Raw genomic sequence first — 26633 nt, 5'->3', positions numbered from 1 at the left:
AGAGAAAGTCTTGACGTTCTCACACACCAGACTCTACTTGGAATTTGGGGTATTTTAGTGTAAACTTAGCCTTGAATTCCTCTGAAAGCAAACCTTTTATGGGCGAGTTTCTGAAAACCCTTTTTGATGCCAAGCAACGAAACATCAGCAGCAGTTATTGATGGATTGAAAAAAGAGCTCACAGACGCGTGGGAGTGTTTGAAACATCACACATCCTTTTCTGTGGGAGTACGTCAGATTTGTCATGTGGCTTCGCTGAGGTTTGCCAAACTGTAAACAAACATGACTGAAATTACAACAACTTTAAACTCTTGATTTAAATGACTGTGCGGCTCTGTCTGAGCGTCTCGACTGGCTGGGAAACCTCCTCCTACATCGGCCGCAGCTGTACGAGAGCAAAGCGCTAAACATCGACGCGGTTCACACAGAAGCTGATGAATCACGAGGAGCAGAAATAAAAAATATTTCAAACAAAGAAAATCCCCTTTTGTTTTGGTAGCTCTGTGAGATGAGTCTTTGTCTTCTTGCTTTGTCTTTAGCGGCAAAGTAAAATATTGAATAAATGGCAATGCCAAAAAATAAAGTTTGGGGTAACCCTAACCCTAACCCTAACACTATTACTGCTGTCATGAGGTTTAAAGGAACCTTAAAGCACTTTGACGTGACTATTGAGACGACGTAGACACCTGAATGAAGGCAGCATCAGCAAAGAGGTGTCTGATAGGTGTAAAGAACCATCTTCAGCGACAAGAAGAACAAGGAGTCCAGCAACACATGGAGCTCTGACCTCAAGAAGAAGCCAAAGCCACAGAGACAGACCAAATCTGCTTTAACGAACCACCTGACTAAAATACTGTTGAGGTTCCCCGTTTGACCCGTTGAGGTATGGACCCCTCTAGAATCTGGCAACAGGACGTTGGCAGCAGAGGAGCCTTCATGGATTGGTCTTGTTTGTCCAGAACATCCCACAGATGCTCGAACAGACTGAGATCTGGAGGCGACTCCATGAACTCGTCCAGAGCTATTTCTGTTTTGTGGCAGGGAGCGTTGTCCTTGCAGAAAAGGTCTGCAGGGTGTACATGGTCTGCAGCAATGCCTTTGCAGGTGATATGTGTCAAAGCGACACCCACTTGAGTGTCAGGACACAAGATCGCAGGAGCTTTCATCAGTGGACAGGTGAAGCACACCCCAAACTAAACAAACTGTCGCGTTTTCTGAATCCCTTCTCAGCAGTTTGAGCTACAGTATCGTCACCAGTCTCTTTTTCCTTCCCCCAGATCACTTCGGATAAGTACCGACCACTGCAGACCAGAGACATCCCACGAGAGCTGCAGCAGTTGTGGAGATGCTCCGACCCAGTCGTCTAGCCATCACAAGCCCCTCCAATCAGTCCACTTGTCCATTTTTTCTGGCTTCTAACATTGCCTCCTCGTCTATCACAGGGCTAACACAGAGAGACACTCACACCTACGGCCAATTTAGAATCACCAATGAACCTAACCAGCATGTCTTTGGACGGTGGGAGGAAGCTGGAGAACCTGGAGAGAACCCACGCAGACACAGGGAGAACATGCAACTAGTCCACACAGAAAGGAGACTTAATCATAGGATCTAATCTCTATGAAGACTGTGGAAACTCCACTTGTCCACTTGCACGCTTCATCCATTTGGTATCAACTGTGATAAGAAGCGGCGTTGGTTGGCGTTCAACTCAAGAAGTAGGAAACCCAACTGGACGGAGGAACAGTGTTTGCTTCTGGATCAACTGGTCAATGAGAATAAAAGTGTTTTGAGACGTAGATTTGACCCCAGTGTCACACTACAAGCCGAGAAGCAGACATGGGGAAATATAGCACAACAGATAAATGTCTCTTTTCTGCTTCAGAAACTCCTAAGCATCTTAAAAGTCCTCCTCCCTGCTCTGAACAGATCTCACCTTAGATTCTTGAGGAATACCTTTTATCTTTACCAGAATCTACTCTTAGAAAACATCATTATTCTAAGTTTTATCTTTGAATCTTTAGGAATACGTCTCCTGATGTGACTGAAAGCTCTGGTGACAGACACTGAGTGAACTCTGAGTTTTTTCCGAGGTTAAGGAGGAGCTCTGACGCTTAACTTTCAAAATAAAAGACTAAAAACAGACACGTGTGATGCTCCCTAAAAAAAAAAAAAAAAAACTGCAATGTTTTGAGTTTAAAATCTTTAAATTTGGGAGTAAATAATATAAAAGAATCCCTCTGAGAATGAATGGAGGATGAAGCACCATCTACTGCTGCTGACATGCATAAACAAACGGCTGCTGAGCTAAAAACAAAACATCATCTGAATAACGCGACAGAAGAAGGAGTCCTACCTGGTTTGAGTGCAGAGTGCCGGGCTTTCGTAGCAGGTTTGGTTTCATATTCACCATGTTTTATCTGAGGTGTCATGTGGTGTCGTCTCTCTCGCATTACAAAGAAGCCCATATGCTGCTGCTGCTGCTGCACACCTTCCTCCTCCTCAGGGGATTGTCCCCTTTCAACCTCTCAATCACCGGGATTCCCAGGCCTTTTTTATTTTTTTTACAGCTTGTTTCCTTTTCCATACAGCTCAGCGCCACCTTCATTGGAGTCTCTCTCTCTCTCTCTCTCTTTTTTTTTATCTTTCTCTCTCCCTGATTTTTGTTTTCCTGTTCAGACACGGTGAGATCAGAGGGATGTTATTCCACCACATCAATCAGTAATTCAATGAGAGGGAGGGGAGGAAGGGGCGATGATACAATGGGGTATTTTTACTCTCGTCCTGATGATGCACTCAGTAAACTCGACGCTGCTGCCTCCCGCTGCACAGACTCACACACTGCACAGTCTATTCTTTTGGTTTCATTTCCCTCATCTCCCTGCTCCTATGCAACCTGCAATTAAAAAAGCAAATAAAGTCACAAAGCACACATTCTCTGTGGCATGATGGGAGAGTCTGACCACTGCTCAAAGCCTTCTCCAGCACATCCCAAAGATTCTCAATGGGGTTAAGGTCTGGACTCTGTGGTGGCCAATCCATGTGTGAAAATGATGTCTCATGCTCCCTGAACCACTCTTTCACAATCTGAGCCCCATGAATCCTGGCATTGTCATCTTGGAATATGATCCATTGATGGAATAACCTGGTCATTCAGTATATTCAGGTAGTCAGCTGACCTCATTCTTTGGACACATAATGTTGCTGAACCTAGACCTGAGCAACTGCAGCAACCCCAGATCATAGCACTGCCCCCACAGGCTTGTACAGTAGACACTAGGCATGATGGGTGCATCACTTCATCTGCCTCTCTTCTTACCCTGATGCCCCCATCACTCTGGAACAGGGTAAATCTGGACTCATCAGACCACATGACCTTCTTCCATTGCTCCAGAGTCCAATCTTTATGCTCCCTAGCAAACTGAAGCCTTTTTCCCCAGTTAGCCTCACTGATTAGTGGTTTTCTTAAGGCTACACAGCTGTTCAGTCCCAATCCCTTGAGTTCCCTTCACATTGTACGTGTGAAAATGTTCTTACTTTCACTATTAAACATAGCCCTGAGTTCTACTGTTGTTTCTCTTTGATTTGATTTCACCAAACGTTTAAGTAATCACCGATTTCCGACCACAATTCTTCGTGGAAGACGATGGTTCTCCACTATCCTTCCAGGTTTTAATAATGCGTTGGACAGTTCTTAACCCAGTTTTAGTAGTTTCTTCAATCTCCTTAGATGTTTTCTCTGCTTGATGCATGCCAATGATTTGACCCTTCTCAAACAGACTAACATCTTTTCCACGACCACAGGATGTGTCTTTAGACATGGTTGTTGAAGAAATGAGAAGCTACTCATTGCATCAGTTGGGGTTAAATAACTTGTTGTCAGCTGAGAGATAATCACCCATGCAGTAATTATCCAACAGGAGGCTCCTACCTGTTTGCTTAATTAAATCCAGGTAGAGACTGATTTATTTGGCCAGGTAATATATTTGTCCTTCTTAATCCACTTTATAATCACACTGCAGCTCAGATGCGGGGAAAGTAAATTTAAAGCTCTGCACATATATATAAATGACAAATTAATTCTGAGATGATTGTTTTAAAATGCATCAATAACTAGAACACATTTATTACATAATGAGAAAAATGTTTGACTGTGATAACTGCGCTTTAATGCTAATATTTGTTCATTAACTTGGGTAAATGGATGTATTTTGGCAGATTAACTGTATTTTGGTGCTAATATAAGTTAGTTTCATTATGTAAATGGAAAAATATTTGAATTTAATTTCCAGCACCTTCTTTAGGTACAAGTTTATGTCAAAGTATTTAAATTTTTCATCTTCTTTCCATTTATTCCCTACTTCTATAGAAACACAGAAAATACTCCAATGACCCCAAAATACGAACGTAAAACTTCAAAACCGTAAATAAAAGATTAAAAACACAATAATCAGAACAAGCACGTGGATAATTGGCCAGGAATAGTTTTATATAAAATTTGAACAGTGGATACAGAGACGATATTATGTGTATAAAAAAATACATACAATAAAAGGAAAATAAATGAATCTTATCTTTTCTATTCTGAGCAGATGTTCAAGTTAGCTGATGAAATGTAAAAGGCACTAAATGTACAACATTCCAGTTTTAAAGACGTTAAACAGAGGCCAAGGTCATTCAGAGATGAACCAAAAAAAAAATGTAAAAAATAAAATAAAAATAATCACAGGGCATTTTGTTGTCTTTGATATGCAAGACATAGTGCAGATTTTACAACATAACATACCAAACAATTCTCAAATAACACACAACTATTTACCATCGAGAAACACTAAGCACGCACTTATAAGACTTCTTCGTGAGCCCATGACACCAAACGCCGCCGCCGCCGCCACCTCGTGGCCTCGCTCGAATCTGAAATCTTTCATAATTTATAGTTTACATCACGATTTCTACAAACAGCACTAAAACACTGCGACGAGTCACGATACGGAGCGAAGCGACCGGCAGTTACTGGTTTGTCGGTAACACACACACACGGTTTGTTCTTTTGCATTTTGGTCGGTACGTTGAAATCCATGCTGCTAAATAGAAAATAAAAAGAACAGAGATGGAAGAAGAAGAAAAAAAAAAAAGACATAAGACTGGACAGCGTCTGCGTTTGTGTGGCGTCGCAACCAAAGCCCAGTCAAAATATGGTGAATTTAAGCTTTCTTCAGCCGGAGCCAAAACATTTCTCTTTACTTTACTTTTATTTGAGATGAAGGGTTATTCTTTTTAACCTGCTGAGACAATGAAGTTGTTTTACACTTATAAATACTTGTCTTGTATATAGACACACTCTTACAGCCGTAAAATTAAGTCCACTCAGGACCAAGAGGCTTTAGGTTACACATCCAACATGATCTCCTTTTTTGTGTAAAAGTATATTTTACTTTCCTTCATGTTCATTCACTTGGAAACGCTCCTTCAGATCAGATCAGATCAGATCATAATAAGATGTTTTGGCTCAAATGTAAACTTCTCTGGCTTAGGTCGACCAATTTAAACTATATTCCTCTTTCAAGCTTCAAATTAAAAGGCTGAAGAACGCCTAAATTTGAGGCATTTTGACCTGGAGCTGTGCACAAACACGTCAGTTAAGACTAAAGAGAGAACAAAAAGCATGCCACCAGCTTTCTTGACGTCTACAGCCAACCACTTCTTTCCTCCTCTGGAAAGACGTCCACGGCCAAACCGCAGTGGGAATGAGTTACAGTAAACAGCACTACATCTTAAGTGATGAGCAAGAAATATGTACAAACACTGGTCAGCGTGGACATTTCTTTTCTTTTTTTTTTCTCTTTTAAACTGCATTTTGAAAATCACGAGCCGAAGCCGTTTTAAGACTGGGATGCAAACACGAACAAACTCTCGTAGGTAACCATTAAATACAAAAATTACAACAGAAATTTGGCTTTTAAATGCTTCGACGCAAAAGAAAAAAAAAATTTGGAATGCATTTTAAAGCTGGAAGAAGAAAAAAAAATTATATTTGGCCCCGTAAGGTTGGAAAAAAACAAAACAAAGAGCTTTACATAATACATAGATAACAAAAGGACAGATAGGTTTCATAATAATGATGTTATGTTAGTAAATTGCATGCAAACAGTGTAATTAGAACTGTTCTCCCAGTTTTTAAATCAGAGGAGATATTTCACCTCAATCGAACATTTTTAGGTCCAACATGCATAAGTCAAAAATGAGCGAAAGCTAATGAGAAATAACGACGCGCTCCGGGTAATTACTCTCTTTTAAATCAGGCTGAAAAGGCTTCCTGGAATGTGGAGACACAAGCAGAAACTCTGAGCGACCAAAAAATAATAATAATAATAAAAAAAAAAAAAGGTTTAGAAAAAAATAATGTTCCACTGAGGTGAAAATCTAAAGGGAGGCAATGTCTTTTTCTTAAAAAAGGTACCACAACAACATGCCAGAAGTTTACAGAAAACTGAAGCATTCACAGTAACACGACGTCAGACGGCTTCTTCTGCTTTTTAACTAGCTGCAGAGTACCAGATTTATTCTGTAGGTGTTGTTTACGACTGCATGCAACGTTACCGAAGGCGATGTGTAAAATCTAACTCTACAAAACAAGATCACTATGCCCAGCGATGGAGGTGAACCGTGAGTTTCAGCAGACTGTCGCACCACTTGATTCTGATTCGTTTTTTGAATCCTGTCGAAGGAGTTCAGTCTGAGCCTGGTAAGTCTGGAAAGGTATTTTGAAGGCTCTCAGTCAGAACAAGCGGAAACAAGAGTGATTAGAGTTTGAAATCAAAGCAGCTTCTTCAGTTCTAACAGACTGGTAGAGGAGTTGAGATTTTAATAGAGCTGTGGGCTTTACCCATTAAAAATAGAGATGGGATTTACGGCTCTTTGAAGGGAGCCGGATCTTGAGGAGCCGTTTAAAAGACTGGCTCGTTGTTACAATCATTTAGTTTTTAGAAGTCAAGGAAGCAATCGCTAGTAGCAGAGATTCCACTAGGTGGTGCCATATCTCCACGTGCTTTGACAGTGAAATCACTATTTTGAATTTTCTCTCACCTAAAAAACTTTGTGGCACAATAAAAAACTACGCAAACTGCAGATAACTTCCACGCGAAACAACTTTACTGTAAAAATTTCCACACAAGAACCAAATGCTGCTACGTTTCCTGTGACTCCGGCTCATTTTGGGTTTTTTTTTTCCCATTGCTAATATCTCCTCCTCCTCGTTCCTGATAAAACGGAAAATCCGGATCCGCTCGCACTCCTCATCCCCATTAGTTAGCTAATAGCTGCTCAAATATAGCCATGATCACGTGATTGGAGTGTAGCGTAGACAACTCAAACTCGTAGATGTCGTTAAGTCGTGAAGGCGGTGCGTATGACGCAGACTCGTGGGGCAAACTGATGACACGCGAAGAAAGCGTAGGCAATTTGCATATGAGAACGGCTCGCAACCGCTCACTTAAAAGAGCCGTTCAAAAGGCCGACTCGTTGGCGAACGTCACATCACTAATCAAACAGTTACATGATTCTGGTCTGTTAACGACAAGACACGCAACTTTAGTTGGAGGGAATAGGAAAACCCCTCTCTGAAGAGGGGAGGTGGACTAAGACATAATCCGCCACCGATTTACAGATGGTTAAAAAGTCTGAACATCTATTTACAAAAGTTCGACACCTGGAGACTGGAGCATCTGGACATATCTGGAGAAGTTCAACTCCTCGCCAGTTATTACAACTGAAGCTACTTGGATTAAACATCTTTAATAAACCACACACGTCCGGTTGTCCTCGTTTCAGCTTGTTCTTTTTATATCTTCTTTAGTTTGAGTCGATCATGGTCTGTAATTAAAGGTTACTATACGAGTATTTTACTTGGTTTTTTTTGACAGTGCTGCAAAACAAACTTCTGCCCATCTTCTCCATTCATCAGTCATTCATCCAAGTCCTATTTTTATTTTTGCTCTGGCATTCTGCTCAAAGTAACGCTGCTTTTCCCTTTTTTTGTCAACATTTATGTGATGCAGCCTTCTTGTTTGAACTAAATAAACCTGGGAAAAATGACCGAGAGGAGCTTTAGAGAGATGGGAATTTACAGTACAGGGGCAGCACTGGATGGAAAACACCGGTCACTATCAGCTGGATCAGACCACAGCACAGGTGAGGAGGTTTACGACGAGTATACAACCGCTTTCAACATGAGGTTTTGACGTTGACATTTTTCCTTGATGCTTATTGGTGTTTGTATAGTTTATGACCGCTGGTCGTAAAGCCCTGTTCACCTCAATAAAAAAGCACCAAATTACCGCAGAAGCGATCGATGAGTGATGGTGTGATGATGGTCGGACAAACACGTGTTGTATCGTAAAACTGGTGTTTAAATGTCTAGTCAGTACTGGCTTTTTCTTCCATACTTGGACGTCGATTTGAACAAACTTTCCGCAACGATGTCTACACTTATATGGACTGTTATTCACTTATAATCAGAGGAAAAATACATCATTTGACCTTCAATCAGAACATACTGGTCTTTAGGAGGTGTAACTGTATTTGTATTCGTCCCACGGGTGTCACGGTACGGGCGTCACGGTTCGGTGCACGCAGTCATACGGCGAATACGTCTGAGTGAGTAGCCGATTAAATAAAAGAAAAGGTCGAGTCCTCGCTTCAATACAGGTGGCGGTAATGAGCCTAAAAGCTGCCAGCTAACGTCATTAGCCTACAGAAGAAGAAACGTAGCGTGGGGGGGAACACTTTGGTCTGCTGACGATGTTTCGTGGAGTCGCGGTACGTCGCTGGAAACACACTCATTATTCATTTTGTAATACTTTCAAGAGATTTTCAGTTTTGGTTCTATTTGAAATATTTGTTTGACTTGTTTGACAATATTGTTAATGTGAGAGTATGTTCAAAATGTTAGTTCCTGACTACCTCAGTTTATCCCTACAAGAACTTGTGTTTCTTCTTTTCCTCTGTATGAACAACATGAATGAATGGTATGAGAACCGTCCTAATGCATTTGTTTTATGTTTTATTCTATTTTTTACTTTTATAACAGGAGGTGTTTTTTAGTTTTTTAAGTCTATTGTTCAAAGTAAATGAAAAAAGGCTAGTCTTATACGTGTGTGAGTTTTTGTTGGTTTTTTCCCCGTACTGAATCGCGACCCTTACATCGAGGTACGTACCGAACCGTGACTTATGTGTACCGTTAACACCCCTAGTACTGAGAGGGGTGAAGCCGATGAAACAAGAACAAAGGCTTAATTGCGGGCAACAACGTTTGTTAACTTGGTTTAGGGAGAAACTTATTTCCAGCAAATTTGAGCGCCCACGGTGGGCAGAACCACTTGGTCAAAAATCTGTTTTTTGCTAAACTCAACAAACAATGATGAGGCTATACCGGTTTAAGACTAAAGCAGCTTAACGTGATGTTAATGTGACGGTAAGTTAAGTGTGAAACATAAGAGCATGTTGGTGCAACAGCCTGCCGAACCTTTTTTTTTTTTTAGGGGGAGCACAAAGTTACAATGATTAAAATAACGTATTTGTACACTTGGAATGATCTCTATGAAGGCATTTTGATTTTTACTTTGATCCCTGTGTTTGACAGTTTCAATGCTGATGCAACAGAGACATGTAGTGTTTTCTTTTTTTTTGTCTTCACAACAAAGCACATGGAAACATTACTTGATCATATAACAGCATCATGCTTTCAGAGGACAAAATAGGAACAAAAAAAAAGAGAGAGAGAGATAAAATGCACCAATTCTGTCCCTGTTGAAATATTCCCACCCTTCCCTAGAGCAGCTAATAGAGAGGTCTCATACTTTACTGTGTTTTGTACATATCTTTTTTCTTTTTCTTTTTTGGTCCCCGGTTCGTCTTCAGTTTTTACGAATGTCAGCGTAGACCACTGGCTCCATCTTATGGAATGAGTTTTTGCTGCCTGAGTGATCCAACTGGGCGTATATCACCGGGCCCTGGGGCATGATGGGAAACAGAAACTAGTCAGATACAAACACCTTGAGATAAATCACAACAAGCCAACAAGAAAACAGTAACCCCCAATATACCACATCACGTAGTGTTGAGCGTCTAAATGTCAGCTGTAAGTTCCTTATAATATGACTGAATTAGTAATTAGCCACACATGCACAGAGGTAAATGTAAAAAATAATGAGATTATTAGTCAGAAAAGCAATAAACAACTATCTTTATAATTGATTTACTGTCTCTATATGTGGAAATACATGTGTATATTCATCTGTCCTCAAATTATTAATGCGATAAATAAGGTTTTAGTCCTTTTTGACGCAAATAACCTTTACAAATATGAAGATTTAGTGCTGTTCTTTGTCATATACAACAATAAACTGAATATTTTGGGGAATTTCAGCTGATGCCTGGATAAAGACGACATCATCTTGTATTTCCCAATGGTTTTTATGCTGTTCTTTTTTTGGCAACAGAGAAAATGTGATTTCATTAGTACAGAGATTCTTTATGAACCATTTTATTGTTCACTCATAACAAATGGATAGGACCCTAGTATAATACATTAATAGCTAACTACGACTTGTTTTTTGTTACAGAGTCATATTTGTTGTTTTTAGCCTTTGTGCTAAGCTAAGCTATCAAAATGTGACTTTACATTCAACGGATCTGAGAAAAGCATCAATCATATCATCCAACGATGACTGAAGCATTTTTAATGATGGGGTTTAATGAGTTCCTTTTAAATGTTTTAAAATAATTTCATTATCTGTTCAGACCTGGGTGATCAAGACGCATTGAGGGCGCATGTGAGATCACTCAGAAGACATCTCGGTCACTTGTGACCACATTTCTTTAGTAGTCGATATGTCCACACCGCATTGACGTAGCGCCTACTCAACTGATGTCTGCTGTTAGTGGATTTGGTCTCATTAAAAAAAGAAAACCACAACTGATATTTTGAATAACTGCCAGAAGAGGCCGGAGCACGTTAAGAGATGTCCATTCATGTTAACAAGTAGTAAATAAGAGTATGAGTTATAAACAGAGTTTTTTGATGTTTCTATGCTAACAAACGGCACTGTTCATGGTTCTGAAACAGCAGTAGATAGCAAACTTGAGACAGCAGCTGTTTGCACAATATTGTACCATGCTCCAAATGGTGTTAGCTGCATGTTATTTGCATAAAAAGTGCATTTTAATACTAACGCATATACTACGAGCAGCCCACTTGTGATCAGATCACTCAACACGCATGCTAATACCAGGTCTGAACAGGGTCTCTGTGGACGAAGAAGTATTTTCAGGTGGATTAACAACACCGCCTCATAAATGTGACACCGTCCCAGCGACATGCCGGCAGCCCGCTGGATTTTTGTCTTTGTCCCCCAGCTCCTACCTGTAGCGGACCCGAGGGACTGGTACACCTGGAGCTCTCCAGGCTGGACTCCACCTTCTTTCGTGGCCGCGGAGGCTGAGAGCTCACGCTCTCCAAAGACGTACATCTAGTTTAGGGTTGTCGAGCAATCATTGGTGCACAGTCAAAATGAGACAAACACAAATAATGGGACACAAGACAAAAATAAAACAATGAGAGATGAGCACATGAGGCAATGCAGCTGAGAGGAGACTAGAGGTTCACTGATGGGATGTAGACAACAACAGACTATGCTTTAAATTTACTCGTTTGACTTATGTTTGGAATTATTTGACTGTTTTCAGCCTTTTTAAGAGGTGTTATAGCATTTTAATTTTTCAAAATGTGATTTGCTTTTCTTTATACAAAATATACTATAAAGCATTTGCTTTATCTTCATGAGGAGATTTGCAGTTTGTCTTTTGTAACTGTAAATCTGAATACGGCCGAGTTTATGACTGCTATGTTGGCTGGTTAAAAGAAGCAGTGTCAACTTGAGTTTTAGAAAACTGTTTTATTTATGTTTAATTGCCATTTTATACTAGGACTGGTAACAATAGAGTTCATGGTCGGAGCTATGAATAAATCAGACTTACAATTATTTTAATTTGACAACATCTTTATAATGCTTTGTGCGTATCACATGGAGGGACTGGCTTGTTAACTAAAATTTAAATCATTAATTGACTGGCAGAAACTTGAGGTTGAATATTCAATAATTGATGTTGACGATCTGAAAATGGTCCATGAGAAACTGTACTTGCCATTTGTTAACAATTGTTTGACAAGTAGTAGTAAAATAATCAAATAGTAATAGAGGTGCAACATTTAGTTAACGAATCAGTTAGTAGATTAAAAGAAAAATGATTATTCTGTTAATTATACATTAAGAATCTAATTTGGGAAGTATGATCACTATTATTTTTGCATCTTTTTATTGTGTCCTATAAACGAAACAACAAAAAAAATTAACTTGTGCTTAGATCAAACATTAGAGCAGTCCCAATATTTAATTATTCAGTTGTTGTAAAAGATAAATCATCAGTGCATCTCTAGTAAAGGTGCTGTATAACAGTGTGTACATGTAAGGCAGTTAACATCCAGAAATATAATGTGAATTCTAGCGCTTTTATTCCAAAAGCCTCTGAATGTTTGTGCGAACTAAGAAGAAGGAAGCTGTAGATGGAGGCGTGTTAGTTTGACGGAAACAGTGAGTGAGTACGACGGCGTTTAGTTCTGGATGAAGATCGTATTAATCATGCAGGTTATAGTATAAGATAAAAGCTAAAAACAAAAGGACTTGTTGAGTTTTCTTGAAGACGTTTTAAACACTTGTATGAGTCGGGAGTTTAGGTTTTATATTCTGGGCATTTGGAAAAGAAAACCGAAACTCAACCAGGTGGCTTCTTCAGTTCGGACGTCTTCCAGAAAACTCAAACAGCTGCTTTTGTTTTTAGATTTTGTTTTTGGATGTTAGTGGCAAATGCTGGTGGACAAAGATGGAATTAAAATGCAGTTAAGTGACCTGATTATTGAGGGAAACCTGGTTACACGAGAAATCAGATAATAGGGCTTGGTATCGGTATCGTTTCCGCTTCACAAGGTTTGACGCTTGAAGCTAAAACCAGCGCTGTGAGGTTTGTGCCATTTCCACAATATTTTACAACTAGTTTCACATCTTCTATATGGATTTGCTTTGGCGCAGCTCTTCATACTTTTTTAAATCAGCTTTCACAGTGCTCGTGTTTTGGGCGATCTTGCAAAATTTGCTCTGCAAAACCAAAGTATCCAAGTTTCTAACGAGAAGATGCAAGAAACGGCATGCGTACATAAGCTTTAAAATATATTTTTAAACTCAGCCTGACCAGATAACATTCATGTAGTTGACGGGTTGGCTGAGAAATCTGCGTTCTCCGGGTGAAATCCACACGGGGAAAGCAAATTCTTTCCTAAGGTTTGGTAACCAGGTTCCTCGTTGACGTGGCGGTGAAGACGCCAATTAAAAGAGTGAGTTCACTGTAGCCAGGTAAATGCAAAAAGCTGACGACAAGACATCAGTGACGCTGTGAGTCGACACACCGTAATGGAGGAAAACATGACTGGCACCAGTGCAAACAACAACCCCAAAGATCGCTGCTACTTCAGCTCAAAGACCCAACCCTCTCAGCAGCCAAAGAGGAGCTACTTCAATCATCTACGTCGACGTCGCACATTAGCCGCCCGACGTGCGGTTATTTCTCTGAACTTCAAAGAAAGTGTCGCTGGAGCATGCAAGGAGGTCGTCAAACTACCTCAAGCACACACAGTCTAGTTTTCGACGTGTTAATAATTAGTTAAGAAAACCTGATCATGATCACCACAAACATGATTTTTGTTCGACAGGTAAACAAAGAGAGATTGAACCCTGCACCCATGCAGACACAGTTAGAACCAGAGCCACTAGAAGGTGTGTTTGTGCACAGAAATAAAACAAAATTTACACATATATATAAATGTGCAGTTAAGAACAGGTTGTGTTAGAAAGAGATGAGGAAAGATTCAGGAAAATCAGTCTGTAAAACTTACCTTGAATTTGTACAATATCATTTAAAAATTGAGTTCAACTTGCTAAACTCTAAACTGTTAACTCAACTTCAGAGTGATCCTGATTAGCTAGGAGGTGTTTGTATTAACTTTATCGTGTGGTAAAGTATAATATGCGAGTCTCATTTTTCAGTATGCGTCGGATTAATTAATCCACAACAAGAAATACAGATTCTGCTTATTCTCATATTTGTATTACAATAAAATTGGGTGTGTTATGAGTGTGTTTGGAAAGTTAAGACTCTAGTGCCTCTTCACACTTACCCTTCATATTCATGGCGGTTGTGGAGCACCCTCATGACCACGCAGGCAGCTACGGCGATGAGGACGAGCAGAACTAAAGCACCACAGACTGCTCCGATTATAACGGCAGTGCTGCTCTGAGGAAGAGACTCTGGACAAAACACACAAAAAAAATAACAGTCAGGACTGGTCCGATCTGATATCTGCAACTGTAATACCCAATCTGACTATGCCCCATCGAGGCATGGACTCAACTAGACCTCTGAAGGTGTGCTGAGGTATCTGGCACCAAGATGTTTAGCAGGAGACCCTTTAAATCCTGCAAGTCATGAACTAATTTGTCCTGCACATCCCACAGATGATCGGTTGCATTATTAAGCATTATCCTGCTAAGTGGGCGAGGGTGGACACGGTCTCCAACAATGCTTAGGTGTGTGGTATGTGTCAAAGAAACATCCACGTGAATGACAGAACGTTTATCAGATCATTCCTTCTCCTGCCTTGGACAACCTTTGATAGGTACTGACCCAAGCTGCATTTTTGGAGACGCTCTTGTGGTTTAATGTTGCAGCTGATTGGTGTGAACACTGTTTGGAAATCCAGCAGAAAATTCATTCACACCCCCCAGCTTCTGCATATAAAAGGGCAGGGAGTGTCGCCGCTCTCTGGCCAGCGTGTCGTGACAAAGCCTCTGCGTGTTCACCGGGTAGAACCGTTCACGAGAGCTTAAAAAAACGAGTTCCATTTTCTATCCGTTCCGTTCCCACAGTAGACGCCAGCGACAGATAACACAACAACATCCCACCTGGGCGGACGTGCAACCACACGTAAAGCAAAGATAACAAGGCGCCACACGCACAAGCAGGACTCACGTAACTGAAAACACACAAGAATGCACCTGTTTGAGTCGTCTGCTGAGTGTGTGTTTTGTGACCTCATTATAATATTTATAGAAAGTCAGACATTAAGAAACAGAAAAGCTAGAGAAATATGCTCCGTGGTGAAGTAATGAACGTGTACTTATTGATTTAAAATTTGTTTAACGCAGTGTTTAGCCTTTGATCAAAATCCTGGAAGCAATTAGCTTCTAACTAAAAGCGTTAGGGGTTTGATGGCATGATATAAAGTTTAGTTTCTCCATCAAATTGTATTTTTGAGTATTTAGTTCATACAGACATCCAGCGGGCAACAAAAACTTACATTAATGCAAAGAATATTTAGCTAAATTTGAGGATTTTGGCTCCGTTTTTGGTCGATGGCACAAAAGTAGCCTGACGTAGCCATACTCAATTCTAGTCAGAATGTGAGTCTGATACATAGGGCTGTGATTATGGGGCGTGCTTCACCGAACCAGGAAAAAAATGCCTCTGCACTCAATTGGATAGACCTATAACCAATCAGAGCAACGGAGTGTGTGACGTATGTTAATTGTCCCATCTTCTTAGCGACCATCGGAGCCAGCTTTTGATTGGTACGAACAGCTCCTGTTCGAGCATAATTGCGCCTCAACGGAGCAACACCAGACCGAACTTCCAGACCTCAAATGTTGTGGGCGGGACTAAGTTCGGCTGGCACCCAGGCTAATCTGAAAGTGTCTTAACGTTGTTTAACTTTAGCATCCTCCACTATCTATTAATAAAGCAGGCTTCCTTGATGGTCTGTGTATTATTCTATAAGTATCTGACGCCTCCTTTTTCCGTGGTTTCGTGGTTTCATGGAACAAACAATCGGCAACGACGCTGACGGTCAAAAACTGTGCGCTTCCCCGGTAAGCAGCACACCTGCCGGAGTAATCACCACCTCTCCTCTTTGTGCCTTCCAATCTCCCACAGTACAGATGTTGTAAACGACGGCTGACGTTACAGTTATCTTCAAATTAAATTACAGAGCTCATATGTCACTAATAATGTCAACGTTAACAGCTTTCAGCCTCCTGTCCTCCAGACATAGCTTAGTCACAGGTCTTTCCGAGACGTTTGTCTTTGTCTGGAGACGCACAGAAAGCACCGGGCCACCCGGGAAAGTTTCTAAAACTCTGCCAAGATGCCGAGGTCCACGTGGAGCAGCAGAATTCATCACAAGAACAACAACAAAACTGGGCAACGTGAAGCTAGAATACCAGGGAGTTATCAATGACTCATCTGTACTTCTGCTAGACTTACTCTCGTTTGATTGCCAACTTTTCCCTTCTAAGAGCTTACGTTGGAGTGGTTGTTTTGGCTAGCTGTTTAATTACATTAATTCACTTACAATCGTTTATTGCTGCTCCTAAAACTTGGGAACATTCTTCAAAAGTACCTGGCTCTCTTTATCAACCCTTATCTTATCAGAATTTTAAAAAACTATGACCGACCTGTTGCCTCGAATCCACTGCCTGTTCTTCCTTTGCTGTAATATCATATCAACGTTTGTTTTTTGGGAGGAGATGCGAGTCTGGGGTTTAGAGATGACTCAACTGAGTTTAAAGAAGGTTTAGAGGTAATCCTGTTTGGTGTGCAAGTGAAATTAAAGCGTGATGCAGCAGCATGTTAAGATAAAACATGATGTAATCCAGGATTTAATTAATTATAGGTGGCGTGACACCCCCTGCTGCGTCTAGAATGACAGCCATCCACTCAATTACGTTTGATTATATTTAACAAAATTCTAAACCTTGGAGTAAAAGGGCAAAACTGAGAGAAAAGCAAGTCTCCTCTTTGCCTGGAAACATGACAGATTTAGCACAATGTGGCTAATGAAAGCTCATATAGCGCTTATACTGTGTTTTGTCCAACCGTCCAATCAGAATGAGCGCACGCCGAGCGTCAGCGAGTGGGCGGACGCATGCAACAAATGTCTGGCCAAGGCCGAGTCCTGCTTTAGAGGCAGGTAAATGAAACAACCTGAAAGCAGCTCACCTTTCAGGACGACCCTGAGCTCCGTTCGAGCCTGCGTTCCCTTCACGTCCGGTGGGTTCTTCACGTCGCAGAAGAAGGTGCCGTTGTCGCTGAACTGAGCCGGACTCAGCTGTATGGAGACGTCCCTCTTGTTGATGTCTCCAATAAACTGGACTCTTTCTTTGAACTCGTCCGATCCTGGGAAGCCTTTCCCGTTGGAATAGTAGTATATCTGGGAAGGGAATGGAAATCTGATTAAACTGTGCGTAATGGAAATCCAACTGGACAGGAAACTGGACTCTCTTGCCAAATTATTAGGTACAACTAATGAATGCATTCTAATACAACAGTCCTGCACTAAATATTGTTGGAGCAGCGTCAGAAATGTGGTAATTCATTCATCCATCTTCTGTAACCGCTTGTGAAGGGTCGCGGGGGAGCTGGAGCCTATCCCACCCTGGACAGGTCTCCAGTCTATCACAGGGCGAACACAGAGAGACACTCACACCTACGGCCAGTTTAGAATCACCAATGAACCTAACCAGCATGTCTTTGGACGGTGGGAGGAAGCTGGAGAACCTGGAGAGAACCCACGCAGACACAGGCAGAACATGCAACCGATGGATTCAAACCCAGAACCTTCTTGCCGTGTGAGGCATCAGTGCTAAGAGCTGTTAATTCTGTGCTAAGAGCTGCTAATTAACAGTTAAATCCAGAACCGATCTACTGAAAGTTCATGGTTTGTGTGAATCCCTCCCAGCCGCCGACCGGCCTCGAACAAAGACTGATTATGAGCGGAAAAAGACGTGTCACTCTGTAACGCCACGCCGCGAAAGTGAGAGTTTTTGTTCTCCGAAAGAGCGGGGGCTCGTCTCTCTCGGATCAGCTGACAGTCAAACACAGAGTCTCCTAGTTCCAGTTCAGCTTCTCACGCCTCAGATCAAAACTCTGAGCTCACCAACCTCGCGGCTGTGGATCAGGACTTCCAGAATCTGTTGATATATACTCTAGTATTTCTAGCTTCTTGTGTAAAAGCAGCTGATTACAAATCTTTACTCAATCAAGGCAATAACGCGAATAATCTAGATCTAGTTCTGTCCCCCGGTTTGATGCTGATCCGATCCTAAATAAACAAACTTTCCTCCCCTGGGGATTCATAATGGCTTTTCTTATCTTTCTTGTATTCTCCTAGATCACATACGCACCATGTGACTGGATTCACTGGAACAACTTTATTTTCACTTCCACACAGCAGACATGACTAATCACATGATACTCTTCTTCTACTATTCATACTGGAAAATCGATTATTATTAGTTCTTTTTTAAACTGAGCCCTAGTTAAGAGACTCATTCTCAGAATTTGAGGCTACGACGACCAGGGACGTCAAGCCGATGCTAAAAATCCTAAAACATGACAGTGCTTGTCTGTTTGTGCTCCAGACAAGCACTGTACACTGGACAGACTAGAACTAAACAACAGGAGGAATGCTGTGACAAGTGCTGCTGCAGTAACAAGTCCACTGAGACGAGTGGGGAAAAAAACACCCACAGGGAGTCACGTGTGAGCTAAGCAGCTCAAAGACAGACATGCGAACATGTACACTATAAAACGCCCATTTAGTTGATCCGTGAGCCGATGAAATTTGGTGATATCAGTCATAAAGAAAGTCCAAATTTCTGCACAGTACGCAGCTTTCCTCATCGTTTTGTAAAACTTTTGAAACGCTGAGTAGGTATTTTAACATGCACACACAAAAACATGTATGCTGAATTCACGTGATTGAAAAGCCCAGGGAAAAAAAAAAGTGTTTTTACCAATTAAACAGCTCGACTCTAATCAAGAGAAGTGTTGACTGCATGTGCATCTGTCCTGGCACGATCTGCTCTGCTGCAAATTAAAGATCCTTTTGGCTATGTGTCATTATATTTGTAGGTAGGAGATCACAGCAGACAGGCAAGACCACGCCCGGCCTGACTGACAGGTAAACAAAAGAAGCGTCTATGTATTGTAGATGGGGCGTGATGATCCGTGAACCGGCCGCGCCCAGCAAACGTTCTGGGTTGAATAGAGCCGACTCTGCATTCAAGGAAAGACTTGAAACATTCAAAGACACTGAAACAACATCATCCAGGCGTCTTAATTTTACATGTTAAGCGTGTTTATAGTAAACTAACTTATATAAACTGGACCGTTTGGACAACTGTGATCCTTTAGGGCGTGCAGCACACAACTTTTTATTTATTATCCGTGTTTGAATTAGCATCCTTCTACTGGGTTTTCTTCTGGACTCAGTGGAGCAGGTGGGTGAGGAGGATGCTGGCCAAACTGTCAAACATCCCGTACAAACTCCTCTCGCTGCTGCACCCACAGCAGAAGAAGAAGAAGGACTTCCCGGGTCATTTAATATTGAGTATCAGCCGATCCGAATACTGATCCGTGTCTTAAATAAACAAAAAACCGCAGGAGATTCATAAAATATTTTCTTATCCTCCCTGTATTCTCTTTGTGCAACTGGATTCAGTCCAATAAATAAGAGCTGTCAAAGTTAATATAGTGCGGAGAGCGTAGCTTCGTACCTTGGCTCCAGAAAACCTGTGTTCTTCACTCCAGAAATGAGCCGTTCATCCAACGCTGCCATAAACTCCCTAACGGTCTCTGGAGTATTTTTCTACTTGACGCCGTCTCCAGGAAACGTTTCTCTTCATTTAAACGCAGTGTTTGATTCAGTTTTGTGATTTTATTTTTCGCAGGTGTTGAATCAAGTTGGTAGTACTGAATGATGATCTCCTGCGACTACCACCTCACCAAACATCCGCACTGCATAATTTACAAATTGCGGTCTGACGGGCTTCATTTTCCAGAGTAAAGTTCTTCCACAAAGCGGACATATTTAGTTACGTGAGTCTTCTTCTTCTTCTTCTTCTGGGCATCTTTTTGGCAGCTTTGACGCCAGCCACCCGCCACTAAAACAGAAGAAGTGGTTTTGACACTACAGGGACGTGGTTTTGGTTTATGACAAGACTAAAATAAATAACTAAAGATCAGGCCAGACACCGTCACAGACTCTAAGACATCAGGATTTCTTAGCACTGCACAGACAGCCTCAGGACAATATATATATCTGTAAAAACAATGATTTATCATTTCATTCTGTGCAATAATTTTTGTTAATTCTTTGCCATATGTTTTCTTAAGAGCAATACTCATCGTGGATGTCTGTAGTGTACATTCAGCCTCCACCTTCTTTTCATTTAACCCATTCAGACCGGATCACGCATCTGTGCGTAGTTACCATTAAGGCCAGCAAACGCTGTGTCATTTTGAGCGTTGCCGTCTTTTTCGAGGCACATGGCCAATTATATGCACTGTGATTGGCTGAAATATTCTTGGGGTGAGTGACAGAGATGCTTAGGGATTTTTTTTAAACTCATGTGACTAATAAAACGCTTTGTGATTGGTCGAAATAAGCCTGACACGTGGAGTATGTTTTGATCGAAGTTTTTAAAACACCGTGCTAGCGATCCGTCGCGGCTGACTCAAGGGAAGGAAGTGATATTGACGAAGTAATTGAAAAAATAGATCTTTACTGATTTTCAAAATTTTCAAAAATATTGGAGTTTATTGATTTTTTTAAAAAATGCATTTGAAGATTATGCCCTAGCAAGTCAGTCAAGTTGAAAGCCAAAGAAGTAAGCTGTCAAATGCTTTTTATCTCATGTTTTTATCTGCTACAGAGCCTGAGAAATTAAGGTTTTAGTGTTGACATATTCTGAAAAACCTCAGGTTTTGAGAGGGGGTTTACAGAAGAGTATTTAGGCCTGAATGGGTTAACTACACTTACAAACTGCAGTGAGTTAGTTGTAAATAGTTCTTGTACCTTTAATATATTTACTCTTATATAGTTTGTTTTACTTCCCTTATTCTATTTTTTACCTAACTTGCATATTTGCAGCGCCTTGCCTTGCTGCGGTAACAACTAAATTTCCCCTTGAGGATCAGTCAAGTCTTATCTTATCTTATCTTAAGCAGACGAAGACAGCTTTTTTTTGCACTAAATCTTGGTCGTTTGACGTCTAAGGTAACCGCAAGCTCTGTGAATAATTTGCCAGAAACAACTCCCATTTTCTTGCCGTGAAACCGATCAGCAACAAACATTAAAACCACCAACATGCGAAGAGAATAACGCCGAGGATCTCATTACGATCTAATGTTCCTCTGGGAATCCTGGGTCCTGACATTTATGTGGGCGTTACTTTTGCTGCGTACCGCCACCTGAACATTGCTGCAGAGCAAGAACCAGCATGAACTACAGCAGCTCATCGGTTGGATCAAACCACACGGGTCAGCCTTCCTTCCCCACATGCATCAATTGCTCTGTCGCTGGGTTACCTCTTTCCCTTCCTTTGACCACTATTTATAGGAACATCCCACAAGAGCTGCAGCTCTGGAGATGCTCTGACCCAGTTGTGTAGCCATCACAGTTTCTCTCTTGTCGAAGTGTCCCGCTTCTAACCTTAACTTTGAGGACAAAAGGTTTGCAAAGGGCTTTGTGTCATCAGTGAGCTTAAGTAGGAGAACCCAACATCAGATAAAATTATGTCGCAAGATACACGGAGGAGAGCAAAAATATAACTCAGAAGAAACTTTTAAAACAAATACAAAACGCTGTAGGAACACAAGAAGGAATAAAAACAGAATCAAAAGCCTGGCCTTGTTCTTAAAGTAGAGACTGACACTAAAACCGAATCATCACAGGGACCCTTTCACCCCCACTCTTTCTCTTTCACGTGCAAGGACTGATACAAAAAAAAAACAAAAAAACAATCGCAGGAAAACTTCCTGAAACTGTGGGAAAATCGTCCCAGAGCGGACACGACCGGGCAAAGCACTCACCACGTACGCCGATCTGGACAACGGATGATCGGGCTGACTCGACTGAAAGCTCCAGGTCACCGAGGTCGCGCTGCTGACCACTTCGCTGGACTTGAACGTGCACCGAAGGACCCCCGTGGTGCCGTTCTGTACTATCACCTCCGGATCGGCGTGTATGTCGATCGCAGACGCAGGTTTTGTGACTGTGAACGAGAGAGCAAATAAAAAAATGTTACACTTAGCAGAAAATGTGGGCAAGGCGTAAATTAATATCACTGTGAGCAGAAATCAGCAGGGGGTTTGGATCAAAAGCATTGAAACAACACAGGAGGCTGCAGGGGGTGACTGGTGAAACAATGAGGTACGATCCAGGAAGTCCAGATAGGAAACAGGTTACGGCATTTAAATGCTTATCAGACAACAAAACGTGGTTTCTACCAGTGAGCCTAAGCTAAACTTTATCTTCTGTGTCCTGACACAGAGGGAAAAAAAAACATATTAAAGGTCACGACTGAGCTACAAGCTAAACCTCTGGAGTTAGTCCCTGCTGTATGTCTCGTTAGGACAGTGTCACTCCTGTTTTATCTGGATTTATGATTTTATTGACGTTTAATAACCACCATTTCCCAGCGGTGAGCGTGGCAGTAGAACCAGGTCCAACTTGTATTACACGATCCTGCTTTGTTTTGATTACCCTGTTGCTTCATGCTGCCACCCATGAGTAATGTATGAGTAATGTTTAATCGCTGACTTCGTTGGAAATTATTTTTCTCAGAAATCTTCATCCCAGTATTCAGAGCTCAAAACTTACATCTTTAAAAGTCACGTTTTGTCCAAAACCAAAAAAAAACTTCTTATTAAGACATATTTCAGTAATTTAAGCTGTTAAAATCCTGCAAATATTTATATTTTGACGCAAAACAGAGGAGAAAATTGGATGTACTCAGTTCAAAATGATAAATGACTAACAAAGGAGCAACGCAAGATGTGTTTGACATATTTTAGGCTTGAAAAATAAGTAAAGGATAAATCAAAATAGTTGTTTTTCTGTATAAATCAGTAAGTGTCTCAGCTGTAATCAAAATCTCTCTAATACGGTCTTTATGTTGTCTGGCAAGTATAGATGGAAATAAAGCGACATAAAAGGATAAGAGCCCTCAGTAGAAATTAATAATTCATATCGCTGAATTATTAACGTGTCTCTCATTCAAATAACTTATAAATATATTATAATAAATACCTTTAAGTTACAGTAGCAGTAAGAAAGCCTGAAAGTGACAAAAAACAAATTAACATAAGTTTAATTTATGACCTTCTTTATGATTCTTCTAACCTTTTCTGCTGTTTTGCTGCGATGCTGAATGTTGTTTCTGTGTTTATCGTTTAATCTACTGATAGTGATTTGTGTGTTAAATGCAGCGTGGTGTATACTGGGTTTAATATTTGTTTTGACTTCACACTGAGGGGTGTGTGCCATTTCGATTTTGGCGTGACGATGTGTCAGCTTCCTTTAAATTCACGTGCCACGACACAGCTGAGTAAAAATCTTATCTCTTTCACAGGAACGTGTTGCTTAAAGGTTCCCGGTTAATAACTGGAGAATATTTGACAGTACACCAACTTTCAGTTTTGTGCAGCTGTAAAAATTAAGCCACACACTTGGCAAACAGAGGGACATGCCCTGCACATCTTTTCCAACAGATAAGAAGACCTAACAGGCCACACAAGACACTCTTCTCTGCAGAAATTAGAAGCAATTAACGATGAGAGATGCACTCTCCAGGGAAAACTGTGCATCAAAAACAAAAGCTTGCACAAGTGTCCAGGCACGAGACAGTAAACGGATAAAAAGAGAAGGAAGCGTTTGTCATCCACTTCCTCCATGTCAGATGATATCAGTCTGATATTTACAGCAGAGCACCAGCAGCCTTGAAACTTCAAGACGTTGCTCATCAAGTTCACGTTTTTTCTTAAAAGCCGTCCAGAATCTAAAATGAAATAAAATAATTCACCTTTCATGTATACACACTTTGGTCTGCAGAACCTAAAGTGATTAGTAATGTTCTTTTCCTGATTTAGGAGTTAAAAAATAATATAGAACAAGTAAAAGATTACCTTTTTAATGTTTGAATTGAGAGTTTAGTGACTGCCTGGACCTAAAACAATCAGCATTGCCTAAAGTGGCTGCAGCATTTTTGTGCCGACTGCCAAAAAAATGATGTCAACCTGGTTATTGACCATATTTGACATATATTTGTCTTGCTACCTGTATTTTTAAATGCACAAGTTTTATCTCATAGTTAATTTGACTGTGTGGGTCATGTGGAGGCCAGCCAACCAGGAAATGAGATCCCATCTTTGGACAAGTCGGGCAAAATTACCTACAGAGCCAGTGTGTTTGCACCTTTATTTTAATAAAAAATATATTAAATCTCAGCCGATCCTAATTATAAATATGCTATATAACACTGTAAATAATGTCAACATGGTTTTCTAGCTAGCTAAGTAATAAACTGCCCCCCGGGTGACACGTAATTACTGTAGGGACACACTCCTAACAAAAGACTTATTCAAATTTCCGTGGCTTTAATGTGGCTTTGTTTAAAGCTATTGCTACGTGTACGATAGCGCTCAGTTTTAGACATTTTCCGTCTTAATCTGATATATTAGACAAATCGGCATACATATAAAACACCCAACAAGCCTGGTTTGAGCTAAACATTAACGCGAAGCAGACCGATTAGCCTCCCTGCTTCCACAACTGCTCCCAGCGTCACCTTCCACAGGACGATAGTACCAGGGGCGGTAGCCACCATTCTGTACAAATCCTCATTCAGATTTGAGCGAATTTAACCAAATAGCTGCTCCGCGGCGTTAAGTCGATGAGTACGTTAGGTGGGTCTAAATATCATCCCAGAAAAAAGGTTTCCGCACGTGTTAAATATCGTCTCTATCCAGCATTGATAAGGACGACGGTGAATAAAAGGTTTACGTTGTGGCCCCCTCCCCTCCCCTCCCTCCCGTACATGATATGCGAGGTAACATCGCTAGCTAGCCAACCTGATATCCCACCTAAGATAATAAGCACAGATTTGAGCATTCCCAAATTGAATTTTAACCCAGATTCGGGCTTCGACACTCACCCAATAAGACACATAGCGTAAATCCAGTCAATAAAACACGCTTGCAAACGGCATTTGACCGTTTTGGATCCATTATGTTGTTGTAAACAGGAGTTGTTCCTCTGCCCTTTTTTTTCCCACCCTCTATCGTCCGAGTCCGTTTCTTCTTCGTGGGAAGTTGATGCGGCGGAGGAAGAGTTGAGACAGCGCCTCCTTCAGGTCCAGCAGTTAACTACAAATAACGTCCACCAGAAATGATGAAATAGACATAAAATAAACGTTTATAATGTTTATTATTCATATTTAATATATTAAAAATACGAGAAACAATACAATACTGAATCATATTTTTATAATTTAATTAATTGTAAATAAGACAGTCCATGAGGCAGAATATCAACTACCACAGTTCCTCCGTCCTCCATCTTGGTTGTTAGCTTCTCTGGATGCTAGACCGTGTTAAATTAAAGATAATTAAGTTTTAATTTGAGCTCTAGTTTGATTTACATTCAAATACATAGTATTAGAAGTTATTTGTTAAGAGTTAACGTTGACAAGCCAAACAGAGGTTATTAAAATGGAAAACATTAGCATGTTAGCATTTAGCTTAAGGCAGCAGTAGGCTAATATCAAAGAACGTCAATAACGTGTCAATAATAGTAAATAAGTTTAAAAACACATTTTGAAATTAATAATTGTTCTGTGAATTGTATAAATAAGACATATAATTAAAAATGTGATTTATACATAAGTATGAAATAGAATTATAGTAATAATGATTTACGGCCTATTTATTCGCAGGTTTATTTATTTATTGAATATAAAAGACTTTGGAGCTCCATACCATAGTTTTACTTACTTCTATGAGTTTTTTGGGGGGGAACTTTACACCTTTAATTTAATATAACCAGTGTTGTAAGGCATTATGATTATATGATTTCAGACAGTCAGAAGACAGTCAGCTGAGAGTCCATTTTAAAGTGCTGCAGTACTGAATAAGACCTCAGGCCATCCAGTAGGCTGTATATGAGATGTGACCAAAGCAGGAACATTTACGACTTTCTCTAGTAACCAGTATTTTACTGCGGTCAGTGACACGCGATGGTGTAAAAGTTGAGTCAGACTCAAATGAACCTGATTCATCACGAATCCCAACCATAAATCTTTCAAAAGAGGAAGAGCAACTTGATTTATTTTCATCTGTTTAGCAAAGCGTGCCTTAAGGTGTTTAAATACTGTCACATGCATTAAAATGTAAATTATGCAGTTTGACAACGTGCAGATAAATGAGGTGAAGATCTGATAAATGGGCCGTACTTTATAGTAAATATAGTTTAAATGTCATGGTATTCATCATTCAGCATTCTGCTCATTTGTCTCTTTCAGGGCCGTTTCTAGCTTCGTGCTGGCCCTAAACAAGATGCTGTTTGGGGGCCCCTAGTTTGTCAAACTATGATGAAGAGATTCCTAACCCTTAGATGGATTCAAGGAGTT

The 26633-nt window shown here is 40.6% G+C and overlaps 1 protein-coding gene across 1 annotated transcript; it reads right to left on the bottom strand.

The window, feature by feature from the left end:
• Positions 1-4323: 4323 nt before the first annotated feature.
• Positions 4324-25276, bottom strand: mpzl1l (myelin protein zero-like 1 like). Its single transcript, XM_084564917.1, has 6 exons — positions 25161-25276; positions 22039-22220; positions 17164-17374; positions 14288-14417; positions 11423-11528; positions 4324-10010 (listed from the first exon to the last, which is right to left on the bottom strand). The coding sequence occupies exons 1-6, from the start codon at positions 25231-25233 to the stop codon at positions 9915-9917; spliced, it is 798 nt and encodes a 265-aa protein (XP_084421043.1). The 5' UTR covers positions 25234-25276; the 3' UTR covers positions 4324-9914.
• Between the last annotated feature and the right edge of the window lie 1357 nt (positions 25277-26633).

Source organism: Chelon labrosus, assembly GCF_963514085.1.
Source record: "Chelon labrosus genome assembly, chromosome: 17".
NCBI classification, from domain to species: Eukaryota; Metazoa; Chordata; class Actinopteri; order Mugiliformes; family Mugilidae; genus Chelon; species Chelon labrosus.
Note: the sequence above shows the minus strand (reverse complement) of the source record. Positions and strands in the feature narration are given on the sequence as shown.